We start from the raw sequence: 12219 nt of genomic DNA, 5'->3' as shown, positions 1-12219 counted from the left end.
AGAATCAAATTAACTATATCTATGGAAAGAGACAATGGAAAAGCTCAATATCATCAGTCAGAACAAGGCCAGGTGCTAACTGGAACAGACCATCAATTGCTCATATGCAAGTGCAAGCTGAAACTGAAGAAAATCAGAGCAAGTCCACGAGAACCAAAATATGACCTTGAGTATATCCCACCTGAATTTGGAGACCATCTGAAGAACAGATTCAACGCATTGAATGCTAGTGACCAAAGACAAGACGAGTTGTGGAATGACATCAAGAATATCATATATGAAGCAAGCAAGAGGTCACTGAAAAGACAGGTAAGAAAGAAAAGGCCAAGATGGATGTCAGAGGAGACTCTGAAACTTGCTCTTGAACATCAAGCAGCTAAAGCAAAAGGAAGAAATGAAGAAGTAAAAGAACTGAACAGAAGATTTCAAAGGGCAGCTTGAGTAGACAATGTATTATAATGACATGTGCAAAGACCTGGAGATAGAAAACCAAAAGGGAAGAACACGCTCAGCGTTTCTCAAGCTGAAAGAACGGAAGAAAAATTCAAGCCCCGAGTTGCAACAGTGAAGGATCCTATGGAGAAGATATTAAACGACGCAGGAAGCATCAAAAGGAGATGGAAGGAATACATAGAGTCATTATACCAAAAAGAATTAGTCAATGTTCAAACATCTCAAAAGGTAGCATATGATCAGGAACCAATGGTACTGAAGGAAGAAGTCTGAGCTGCTCTGAAGGAATTGGCGAAAAACAAGGCTCCAGGAATTGATGGAATACCAATTGAGATGTTTCAACAAATGGATGCAGCACTGGAAGCATTCACTTGTCTAAGCAATGAAATATGGAAGACAGCTTTCTGGCCAACTGACTGGAAAAGATCCATATTTATGCCTATTCCCAAGAAAGGTGATCCAACTGAATGTGGAAATTATAGAACAATATCATTAATATCACACGCAAGCAAAATTTTGCTGAAGATCATTCAAAAATGGTTGCAGCAGTATATCAAAAGGGAAATTCCAGAAATTCAGGCTGGTTTCAGAAGAGGACGTGGAGCCAGGGATATCATTGCTGATGTCAGATGGATCCTGGCTGAAAGCAGAGAATACCAGAAGGATGTTTACCTGTGTTTTATTGACTATGCGAAGGCATTCGACTGTGTGGATCATAACAAACTATGGATAACATTGCCAAGAATGGGAATTCCAGAACACTTAATTGTGCTCATGAGGAACCTTTACATAGACCAAGAGGCAGTTGTTCAGACAGAACAAGGGGATACTGAATGGTTTAATGTCAGGAAAGGTGTGCATCAGGGTTGTACCCATTCTGCATAGCTATTCAATCTGTATGCTGAGCAAATAATCTGAGAAGCTGGACTATATGAAGAAGAATGGGGCATAGGATTGGAGGGAGACTCATTAACAACCTGTGTTATGCAGATGACATAACTTTGCTTGCTGAAAGTGAAGAAGACTTGAAGCTCTTGCTAATGAAGATCAAAGACCACAGCCTTCAGTATGGATTACACCTCAACATAAAGAAAACAAAAATCCTCACAACTGGACCAATGAGCAACATCATGATAAATGGAGAAAAGATTGACATTGTCAGGGATTTCATTTTACTTGGATCCATAATCAACAGCCCTGGAAGCAGCAGCCAAGAAATCAAAAGATGCATTGCATTGGGCAAATCTGCTGCAAAGTACCTCCTTAAAGTGCTGAAAAGCAGGGATGTCGCCTTGAAGACTAAGGTGTGCCTGACCCAAGCCATAGTATTTTCAATCGCATCACATGCATATGAAAGCTGGACAATGTATAAGGAAGACCTAAGAAGAACTGATGCCTTCGAATTGTGATGTTGGTGAAGAATATTGAATATCCATGGACTGCCAAAAGAACAAACACATCTGTCTTGGAAAAAGTGTAACCAGAATGCTCCTTAGAAGCAAGAATGGCGAGACTGCGTCTTACATACTTTGGGCATGTTGTCAGAAGGGATCAGTCCCTGGAGAAGGACATCATGCTTGGCAAAGTACAGGGTCAGCGGGAAAGAGGAAGACCCTCAACGAGGCGGATTGACACAGTGGCTGCAAGAATGAGCTCAAGCATAACAACGATTGTAAGGATGGCACAGGACCGGGCAGTGTTTCATTTCGTCGTGCATAGGGTCGCTGTGAGTCAGAACTAACTTGACGGCACCTAACGACAACAACAAAGGAACTTTTAAAGAAGGATTCCTCAGCCAGAAAAATCATTCAGCTTTACATATAAATGAATATTTTCTATGTATAGTCAGGCTAGGTACATTTTTAACACACATTTATTGGACTATTTGCACTCTACTTCAAGAAAATAATTTTTTTTTTTTTTTAGTATACAGATACATCCTTTACTAGAGTTAAGTGCCATGTATTGTACTGTTATTCAAACCTTTTTATAATCAGACTCCTATCTCAGAGTTACACATACGGTTTTATTTCAGATTACTTATCACAAACATTGTGCATAAAATGGGTGAGCAAAAGCAGAAATGGAAATAGAGAACATTTGGACATAGCAATTTGCATGCTAAAGAATTTCTTTTCTCTTTCACAAATACAGTGACGTGTACAGACTGGGAAGCCATGGTGCAGAAATGAGGCGGATGTCAATGAAGGAAGTTACGTACAAACCCAGCAAATCATGCCCCAGCACACAGGTGATTTGCTCTTACCTTCTTCTGACATATAGCAGATATTTCAGCTGTAAGGAGAAGGTATAGAAAATATCAACAAAGAAACAGAGCCCATTTTAAATAAGGGCAGCCACGAGAGGGGAATAAAAAACAACTCAGCAAGACAATGCTTAGACTTGGCCAAAACAGCTTCTGACTTGTTTCATAAATTGACATCTACTTATATTGGCCTTTATTTTCCTCAAAAGGCACAAGAATATATTTCTTTCTCAACTGGTAGCGATATTAAGGTTTACGTTTAATAGGGTTAAAAACACATGCACACTGTAAAAACTTCACCTATTTTTATAAGCAATTCAGGCTTAACTTAGAAATTAGATCATGTTAAAATTGAACAAATTTAATCTCACCTCCCCCATTTTACAGAGAACAAAATTGAGGGCCACTATGGTTCAATGACTTCTTCAAGATCTATCAATGGTAGAGCCAGACCTAGGCTACAATTTCTGAATTCTACATTTGCTGCTTTTTCCTTTATTCTGTGACACTGATTTAATGTGATGTGCTCAGAGCTTCACCATAGGGATGACTGGATATATCACAACTGCAAAACAACTTCCTTAACTTGGATTACTTAGACTTCAACTATCAGTTTATATCAGTCTTAAATAGTGCAAACCAGCTGTACAGTTATTTAAGAGAAAGCAATTTTCAAACCCATGGGTAGACCAGTTAGAGCAAAGATGTCAAACTATTGCCTACTTAAGGGATTGACTTTAATGAATGGATAAGAATTCACTTTAGTAAGCATATCAATTATTTCTATGAAAACTGATGCTTGAGAATATTTGAAAATAATTATATTTCCCCTGAAATAGTAAGTGCTCAAAAATGAACTAAAACCTTATTATAGTATAGTCTGTGATACAAGTTATTAAAAAAATCAAAGGAAAATGTCTCCCACGGCCTGTCCGGAAATAATGCATTAGTGGATTCCAATCAAAAAAATTTACAACTCAATTTTAAAAATGGTTTTGTATAATTGATGGGTGATAGGTTGATATCCTAGAGTTTACCTTAAATAACCTGAGATTGGTGTCACATCTCTAGATAAATAATAAAAAAAGGTTATTATCATTATTCTTCCAAAGATTAGTATCATCTGAAGATGATGACCAGGGTTCAGCAACATATCTGATATTAAAAATGTGCTTTAGAGCCTGGCCATGGGCTTAACCTCAGGGCACTGGAAGCTCACTAATAAGAGAGTCTAGTTTAAAGGTGAAAAGTTACCTTTGCCCCTACAAGCCCAAATATTTCACAGATATTCTTACACAAATTTTCAACTGTCTCTTTGAAGGAGGTACAGGCTGCCTTGTCATTCCATTTTACAGATGGAAGGCATTAACTAAATCAGTTTTTCCCTTCGGGTTGAGATGACCCAATATGGAAAGTCAGGCTATAAAAAAATAGTGCAATTAATTAACCAAAGATCTTAAGTTAAAAATTTAGACAACATAAGGTTTTACCTTTCCTTTTAAATGGGACTTTTTATATGAATTCTTTTACTATCCACATATATAACGTTTCCTCTGTGTGCCCGATTTGTACTCAGTATGCCCCCAGCTTTCCCCACGTTCCATCTTTCCTCTGCTTTCCTGGGTACTCTTCCTTGTCACTTCAGTCTCTAGCTAGGGGCATAGAGTACCTGCCTTCCTTGTATGCAGAGGAATGGTCTGTGTGGGACCCACCAACTTCCAGGTCATAGCTTTCGGAACTCTAACAAACTTTAAGACACATTACAATCTAGTCTTTTCATTTTGATAGTTAGATATGCTTTAGTCCCATTTGTCTCTTGGGGCAGTTGAGGCTTGGAACAATTAAATGATTTCCCCCCAAAACACAGAGCTAGTCACAGTGGCAGGAGAAAGGTCCATTCTTCAACTCTCCTCCCGCTGTGCTCCTTATTCCCTTTCCCACCTAGCAGAGCAACACACCATTGTCAACGCCTGATATCTATACAGACGATCCTTTAAGGCACATTTCAGCAGGGCTTTAGCCATATGGGATCCCAAATCCATCATATACCTCTTATTGCAGTAGAGATGGTGCCTCTTTCCTCACTAGTAAAACGCACTGCCTTCAAGTCGATTCTGACTCATAGTGACCCTATAGGACAGAGTGGAACCGCCCTGTAAGGTTTCCAAGGAACAGCTGGTGAATTTGAACTGCAAACCTTCTGGTTAGCAGCCGTGCTCTTAACCACTGAGCCGCCAGGGCTCCTCATTTATTGAATGTATGGGTTTATTATCAGCAAGACATTGCTATAATGCTTTAAATCAATGAAGGATTCATAGATTATAATACACTGGTTACGATTTTGTAAAAAAAAAAAAAAGTACAAAAGAAGATAAATCAACCTTGTCGTTAGTCATGATTACTCATTATTCATCCTTCCTGAAGTAAACCATACCTTGTGGCAGAAGAACATCAACCAACCATTCACTGTGGTCTCTATAAGGAAAAAAAAAAGTGCATTTTTGAGCTTCATTAAAATTTTACACATGAATGTTTATAAGCTGCACACTGTTTCTGAAAGGCTTTAATAGAAAGCAAGTATAATGAAGAGTGCTATCATAATATACCTTTTAAATGTCTAACGCATTCCAGCTAAATTATAAATTATAGACGTTTCAGCATATTCAGTTATCTTTAAATGATACTTTCCAGGTGTTAATTCAGCCAGCCAAAATACTGCACGACCTGTACAAAGCTGAGCGTGATTCTGTGAAGCTAACAAGCAAAGAGAGCCCATATGAATTATATGCCATGTTTGGAAACCATCATTTTCTTTTAAATTTGTGGCTTTTTAAACAGGGCGACTTCCCAATTGGAGCGGCTCTATTGGATGTAATTGCTTTCTCTTGTCACGTGTAGAGAAATAAGGCAACTTTTCAAAGCTGAAATCTTCCAAATGCATGTTTTTATACACTAACTACCAGACAAACTAACCTTTATAAAAACACACACTAGTGGGGAACTTGAGTAATGTAACTGATTTAATTCCAAGTGATTTTCCCTATCTTCATTGTTGCTCTATTTCCTTTTCTTCAACGACTCTCGTACCTACCCTGCAATCCTCTGGCTGCATTCTTCACAGAGGTACAACGGGGGTGGTTTATCACCCAAAGCTACGGAGAGGGAAGGGTCTATGCACATCTGCAACACAGTGAAAAGAGAGAATGAGCTCCCCTGCTCCTGTTCATCACATTCCCTATATCATGAGCACAAGTGTTTCAGTAATGACGGTTTTCAAACGATTTTCAGAAGGAAAGAGGAATGAATACTTTGAGTAGAACCCATTCAACCTGTAACTGTTTTTCCTGCATTGGATGAAGTCCTCACTGGGGGGTTTAAATGTGGCCACCATGGTTCATTTCTCCTGTTATTTGCAACCGAAGTAACAAATGGTGTCAAGAAATCTACCCTCATTACACAAAGACAAAAAATCTTTTTCAGTGGTTGCTCAAATTGGCTGTATATTACTCATATGGCAATTCCTTCCCGAAAACGGCAAACACAGAAATCTCTTTAGGAAAAGGAACATGTATCATTGAGATTAAAGTATCGTAATACCAAAATAAAGAGTCCTGGTGGCACAGTGGCTAAGCGCTCAGCTGCTACAGAATGGTTGGCCGTTCGCACCCAGCAGCCACTCCTGGGGAGAAAGATGTGACAGTCTGCTTCCGTGAAGATTACAGCCTTGGAAACCCTACGGGGCAGCTCTACTCTGTTCTTTAGGGTCCCTATAAGTCAGAATCGACTTGACGGCAACAGGGTTTTTTAATACCAAAAAAAAATTCCATTGCTGTCAAGTTGATTCCGACTCAAAGCAACCCTATAGGACAGAGTAGAATTGCCCCACAGAGTTTCCAAGAAGCACCCGGTGGATTCGAACTGCCAACCTTTTGGTTAGCAGCTGTAGCTCTTAACCACTAAGGCACCAAGATACTGATGCCAAAGTGTTGGAGCAATAGGGAGTTTTGCTTTTTAAAGATAAAGCTCGTTTGGAAAGTTTAGCGTTAACTCTAGCTTGAGTGGCTCACTTTTCTGACTCTGGGGTCTAAGGTCTACATCAATCATCCACAGTTTTTTTTTCACGCAAACATAAATCTGTAGTTTGTCCAGCCCTACTGTGCCTTGTTCATGTTTCTGTTGTTTATGGCTGAGTTTTCACTAGCCTAAGCACAAAGATGAAAAGAGTTAACTTCACAGCTAATCACAGGATTTTCAAATATCTGGATGTTTAAAACCACGTGAACAAAATATGCAGATGACTAGCTAAATTTTGTACTCTGCATTAATTTAAATTCCTCTGACTTACCAAAGTCATTTGGAATTCTATTCCCTCCCTTCAAGAAATAATCAACCCATGCTACAGCTGCAATCCCATATACAGTTAATATGCCCAGTACAAAATTCTTCAGAAAACTGTACTCTGTTTTCTTTAGTTGTTTTTACTGATTTGAAAGGGAAATTACCAGACTGGATAAGCAACCAGCCTGTCATTTAAAGTTAAAACCCTGAGGAGTTTCATTGATTGGGAAAACAAGAGTTAGAATTCTTAAATTTAAGTAATTATACAAAAAAATGTTGTAAATTATATATCCCTTGATGTTAAAGGCCCAATGTCAAAATTTTCATTTGATGAATTTCACGCTCCCTTTTAGATGCAATGAATAAATACGTTCTGATCTATTAAATCCGCAATCGGCAAACTTTTTCTGTAAATGGTCAGAGAATAAATGTTTTAGGCTTTTTGCCTTATGGATTATCAGTCTCTGTTGCAACTACTCAACTTTGCCATTGTAGCATGAAAACAGCTAAAGATAATACGTAAACAGATGAGTATGGCTATGTGCCAACAAAACTTTATCTATAAAAACTGTCAGTGGGACAGATTTGGCTCCATAATTTGCCAACCCCTATGTTAGATAAACATCTGGGATCCAAAGTATTTACAAAGTGGCCTTCAAATAGAACCAACTAACACCTAAACCCGTTGCCATCAAGTCAATTCTAACTCAGAGTGACCCTAAAGGACACAGTAAAACTGCCGCATAGGGTTTCCAAGGAGTGGCTGGTAGATTTGAACTGCCGACCTTTTGGTGAGCAGCCAAACGCTTAACCACTGTGTCACCAGGGTTCAATCACCAAAAGCAGAGCATAGTATAATATAATAATAAGCTATAAATCCTTACATAGTTTCATTTTTAATCCTATCATAGCTGTTGTCTCTCATCTAAAAAGGTTGTTTTTGTTTGTTTTGTTTTTGTTTTTTTATGCCTACTATAACAAAAATAGATAATACTTTCCTATTTCGCAAATTGTAGTACCTGAGTAGTATAACTCTCTGATATGGAGATATTAGGCTTTTTCTGAGGATTAATCCATTTCCCCTGAGTCTTCCCCACGCACCCCACCTAGACCTCCTAGTAAGTGTTGTTACTTTATCCCTTTACCCTCTGTCTAAGGAGTGGGTGATATCTCTGCCTGGTAGAGTCTCTTCATTCCACTCAAAAGGAAGAACTCCTGGAATGTTAAAACTAAAGAATCAGAAATTAGCTAGTTGACCTCTGACCTGTTAAGTGACTCAATCCACATGACCCATCAAATTTGTGGCTAGAAATGTCAGTTCTGTTCTACTCCGAACAGGTCAGTTGGTATGTGCTCATATCTAGCTGTCACATTTTTAATATAGGTATTTTTCTGTTTATAAATATATGCTGAATGTATTCGCTTAGGAAAATGTATAAAATGAAAAAAGAAAAGTTAAATAACTCATAAACCCTTCATCTAGATGCAATTACTGTTAACATTCTGGTAAGTATCACCAGTTTTTTCTACTATGAATATGAACGTTGTAGTTATGTGCTGTTGAGTTGGTTCGGACTCATAGAGACCCTATAGAACAGAACTGCCCCATAGGGTGCCCCAGAAGCGGCTGGTGGATTCAAACTGCCGACCTTCTGGTTAGCAGCCAAGCTCTTAACCACTGTGCCACCATACATTTATATAATTTTTTTTTAAAAATTGGCATCATACTGTATGTTTTTGTAGCTTTTCTTTTCACTTAATACTTTGTTGTAGGCATGTGGATGTTGGATACTCTTGATCTTCCTGTCATGAGGTGATATCAGTACAGGTTCGGGAAACATGAATAGTGTAAAGAAAAAACAATACTGGGCCAGATCAGCTGTAGTAAAAAGATGGCCCCAGCACAGGACCTTTCTGAAAGGTAACCCAGTTACCTTTCTGTTAGTATAGAGTGAAAATAGAAAAGGAAGCTCTTTAGGAAAAGTGGGGCTTAGTAAGTAGGATGGTTTGGCCTAACCTGGAAGGCTGACTATGGAGGACAGTCTATGAACAAAGTGAGGCCAGCCCAGAAGAGTGGACTGGGCTGTTTGCCTAGAAGAAGAGAAGAACTAATTCATGATGATTTCTGTCAGTGGGAGGCCAGAAACTATTATTAATCAGAGTGTCTGAGGGCTCCTGGGAATGCAGTCTGACATGAAATCATGGAAAAACAACTACCGAAATGAGACAGAAAGGACCTTTTCTTTCTTTCAATGTCTGGGTGAACCAACAGAATAGGCTGTGACTTAGGCAAAAAGAAGAAAGGAGGGATACAGAAATTGAAGAGAGAATCACAAAAGTCTCACCACTAGGTAGAATCATGAACTCCATGAATAATACGAACTTACATGTGCTTAGCCCCAAATGCCCTCACACTGTAGAAAAGTATTTTTGGACCCCAAAAGTCTACTGAAGTTCAGAAGAAGCTGTGCCTGTTAGAAAGGAAGAAGCCCACACTTCCACTGGCGGGTTACTCTCCCCTGTTCTTCCTCAGCATAAACCCACCCCAGCGCATAGAGGCATTCGATTTGTGTTCATTGGGAGCCGAGGTTACAGTACAAGGGTATTCTTTGTTAGCAACATAGCCAGACAGTGTCATTGTTGGTACTCCTCTGCTATTTTTAGTATGTGAAACATGTTTTTTGTTCCTTTTATGTTTCTTACATCTCATTTTACCTTTTCTACTTTGTTTCTAGAAAATGATCGTATTATTTTTCTGTTAGTTGGTAGTCTGTACAGTATACTTATCTACAGACTAAAGGAGACCAAATCCCAGGACACCAAGCTCCAAAAAGTAGCTGTGAACTCTGACAATTTCACCCAATTCCCCCTCTTCAGAATATAAAAATTACCCCTTGCAAATCCAGACAGAGGTCTATCCACACAAAGATGCCATGAGCAATTTTGTAAAAAAAAAAAAAAAATCATTCTTTTTCTTAGCATTCAATACAAAGATTTAGGGTTACAACAGGACAGAACGGATTTGATGTAGTAGAAGGTGAATGGGACTGAGAGTCAGGGTACTTAGTTCAGCCCCCAGTTCTGATACAAACTGCTGTGTGACCTTAGGAAATAACTTGGCCTCTCTAAGCCACGGTTTCCTTACTTCTAATGTACCTTTCCATGTGTTTGCTATCCAACTACCTCTCTGTCATTTCAACTAAGTCATATTGTAATCTGAGCTAATATTTAATAATTTTATTTATTTATGTTCTACAACTCTTGAACTCTCTTAGTCACATATTGTTGTTGCTGCTGTCAGCTGCTATAGAGTTGGTCCCCAGCTCATGGCAACCCCATGCAAAACAGACTTGAACCATCGTGAAACCAGTGGGTTTTCACTGGCTGATTTTTGGAAGTACATCAACAAGCATGTCTTCCTAGCTTGTTTTAGTCTAGAAGCTCCGCTGAAACCAGTTTAGCATTACAACAACATGCAAGTCTCCACTGACAGGCAAGCATTTACAGGAAATTGCATCAAAGTCTTCCATTAAAAAAACCAATGCCCTGTAGGAGAAAGATGTGGCAGTCTGCTCCCATAAAGATTACAGCCTTGGAAACCCTATGGGGCAGTTTTACTCTGTCCTATCGTAATTGACTAGTCAGCAACGGGTTTTTTTTTTGTGGGGTCGCTATGAGTCAAAATCAACTCAACGGCAACACATGTAGCGTACACATGAAAACAGGGGGAGAGTGCATTTCCCTGAGTTTATTAGCTCATATAGGAGCCTGTTAAGCACCATATATGTATTTCACCAGAATTATTCTAATAATTAGTTCAGTGTTAGACATCACCTGGCTATGAACTCATGGTCAAAAACCTGCAAAGAGCACTAGTCATTGCTCTGTCTTGATACAATCTGCCAAGGTACAGTCAGATTGAACATGAAGGTGTTTGAGATTACTACAGAACATGGGCCTCGGCTTTACAGAGAAGAAGCAATATGGTCTACTCCATTTCATATAGCAATTTGCTCCCAATAATTTGACCATCGACAGTACGATATGGCCCCAGGTCTAAGAAAACAGTACCTTCACAGCTGGTTTGTTAATTGCATTGTGGCATTCAATGTGCTGGCAGTGGATGGGATTCCAAGCTGTAAGGAAAGCAGAACTGATGAATACTTCTCATTAAAATTATTCATGCCCTACTAAAAATGCAGAAGGATACCTGATTGGTTTTTTCCTAAAGAGAACTCATGATCAGAAGGCTTCTTGGCATATTAGAATAATTTTTTTAAATCTATAAAAAAAAAATCAAAAATTGGGCAAAGATATCACAACTCTGCCCATTTCCCATGGGGAGAGTACTCAGTGCAATAATATTACATCACAATAGTATAGTATTAATAAGTTCTCAAAGGTTTTCACATCTCTGATTTCACTTGATCCTCCCAACAACTTTGTTGGGTGGGTACAGCTGATTATTAGCCTCATTTCACAGAAGAGTACACTGAAGTTAAGAAAGTTAATTACCTTGCATGATCACAGTTAGTAAATGGCTAGGGGTCTAGAACCTATATTTCTTGGTTCCCAACACTCTGCTTTTTCACAATGTTATACTATACTATGCCTTATAGATTTTGGCACTAGGAAGAATTTCAAAGTGATAATAACTGAAATGAATGGTAAGGCATTCAACACCATTCCATTTTCTACTCCATGCCTTCAAATATGGAGACTAGAAAGATGAGTTGCTTGCCCAAAAGAAATCCATCTCTCTCATGTGTGACCCATACACTAAAAGTCTGCTAGTTTTCCACAATGGTTAAGAGCTAGGCTGCTAACCAAAAGGTCAGAAGTTCAAATGTACCAGCCACCCCTTGGAAGCCCTATGGGGAAGTTCTACTCTGTCCTACAGGGTTGCTATGAGTCGGAATCGACTTGATGGCAATGAGTTTTTAACTCAGTATACACCCAGAATTAGGGCAAGAAACAAGTGACCTGGGATCGATGAGAATCACAACCAATAATCATCATGATCCAGATTATGTAGCACAAAGTGTTAACAACATTCTGTCATAAAATAGTATAATCAGTTTACATGCTTCAAAGTAGGAGAGTTTTCTAAATTGCCATATTTAAATCTTCTATGACTATGATTTGCCTATCGTATAAGAGTT

General features: G+C 38.8%; 1 protein-coding gene across 1 annotated transcript in view; it reads right to left on the bottom strand.

The window, feature by feature from the left end:
* UNC79 (unc-79 homolog, NALCN channel complex subunit) overlaps window positions 1-12219 on the bottom strand; it is a 220952-nt gene that overhangs the window by 149945 nt on the left and 58788 nt on the right. Inside the window, exons 7-10 of the mRNA XM_049898829.1 lie at window positions 11129-11193; window positions 5811-5899; window positions 5154-5194; window positions 2720-2748 (exon numbers count right to left, since the gene is read on the bottom strand). Of these exons, the coding sequence (XP_049754786.1) occupies window positions 2720-2748; window positions 5154-5194; window positions 5811-5899; window positions 11129-11193 (224 nt within the window). The remainder of the gene's footprint in view (window positions 1-2719; window positions 2749-5153; window positions 5195-5810; window positions 5900-11128; window positions 11194-12219) is intronic.

Source organism: Elephas maximus, chromosome 10, assembly GCF_024166365.1.
Source record: "Elephas maximus indicus isolate mEleMax1 chromosome 10, mEleMax1 primary haplotype, whole genome shotgun sequence".
NCBI lineage: Eukaryota > Metazoa > Chordata > Mammalia > Proboscidea > Elephantidae > Elephas > Elephas maximus.
This window is presented reverse-complemented; position numbering and strand designations above follow the sequence as displayed.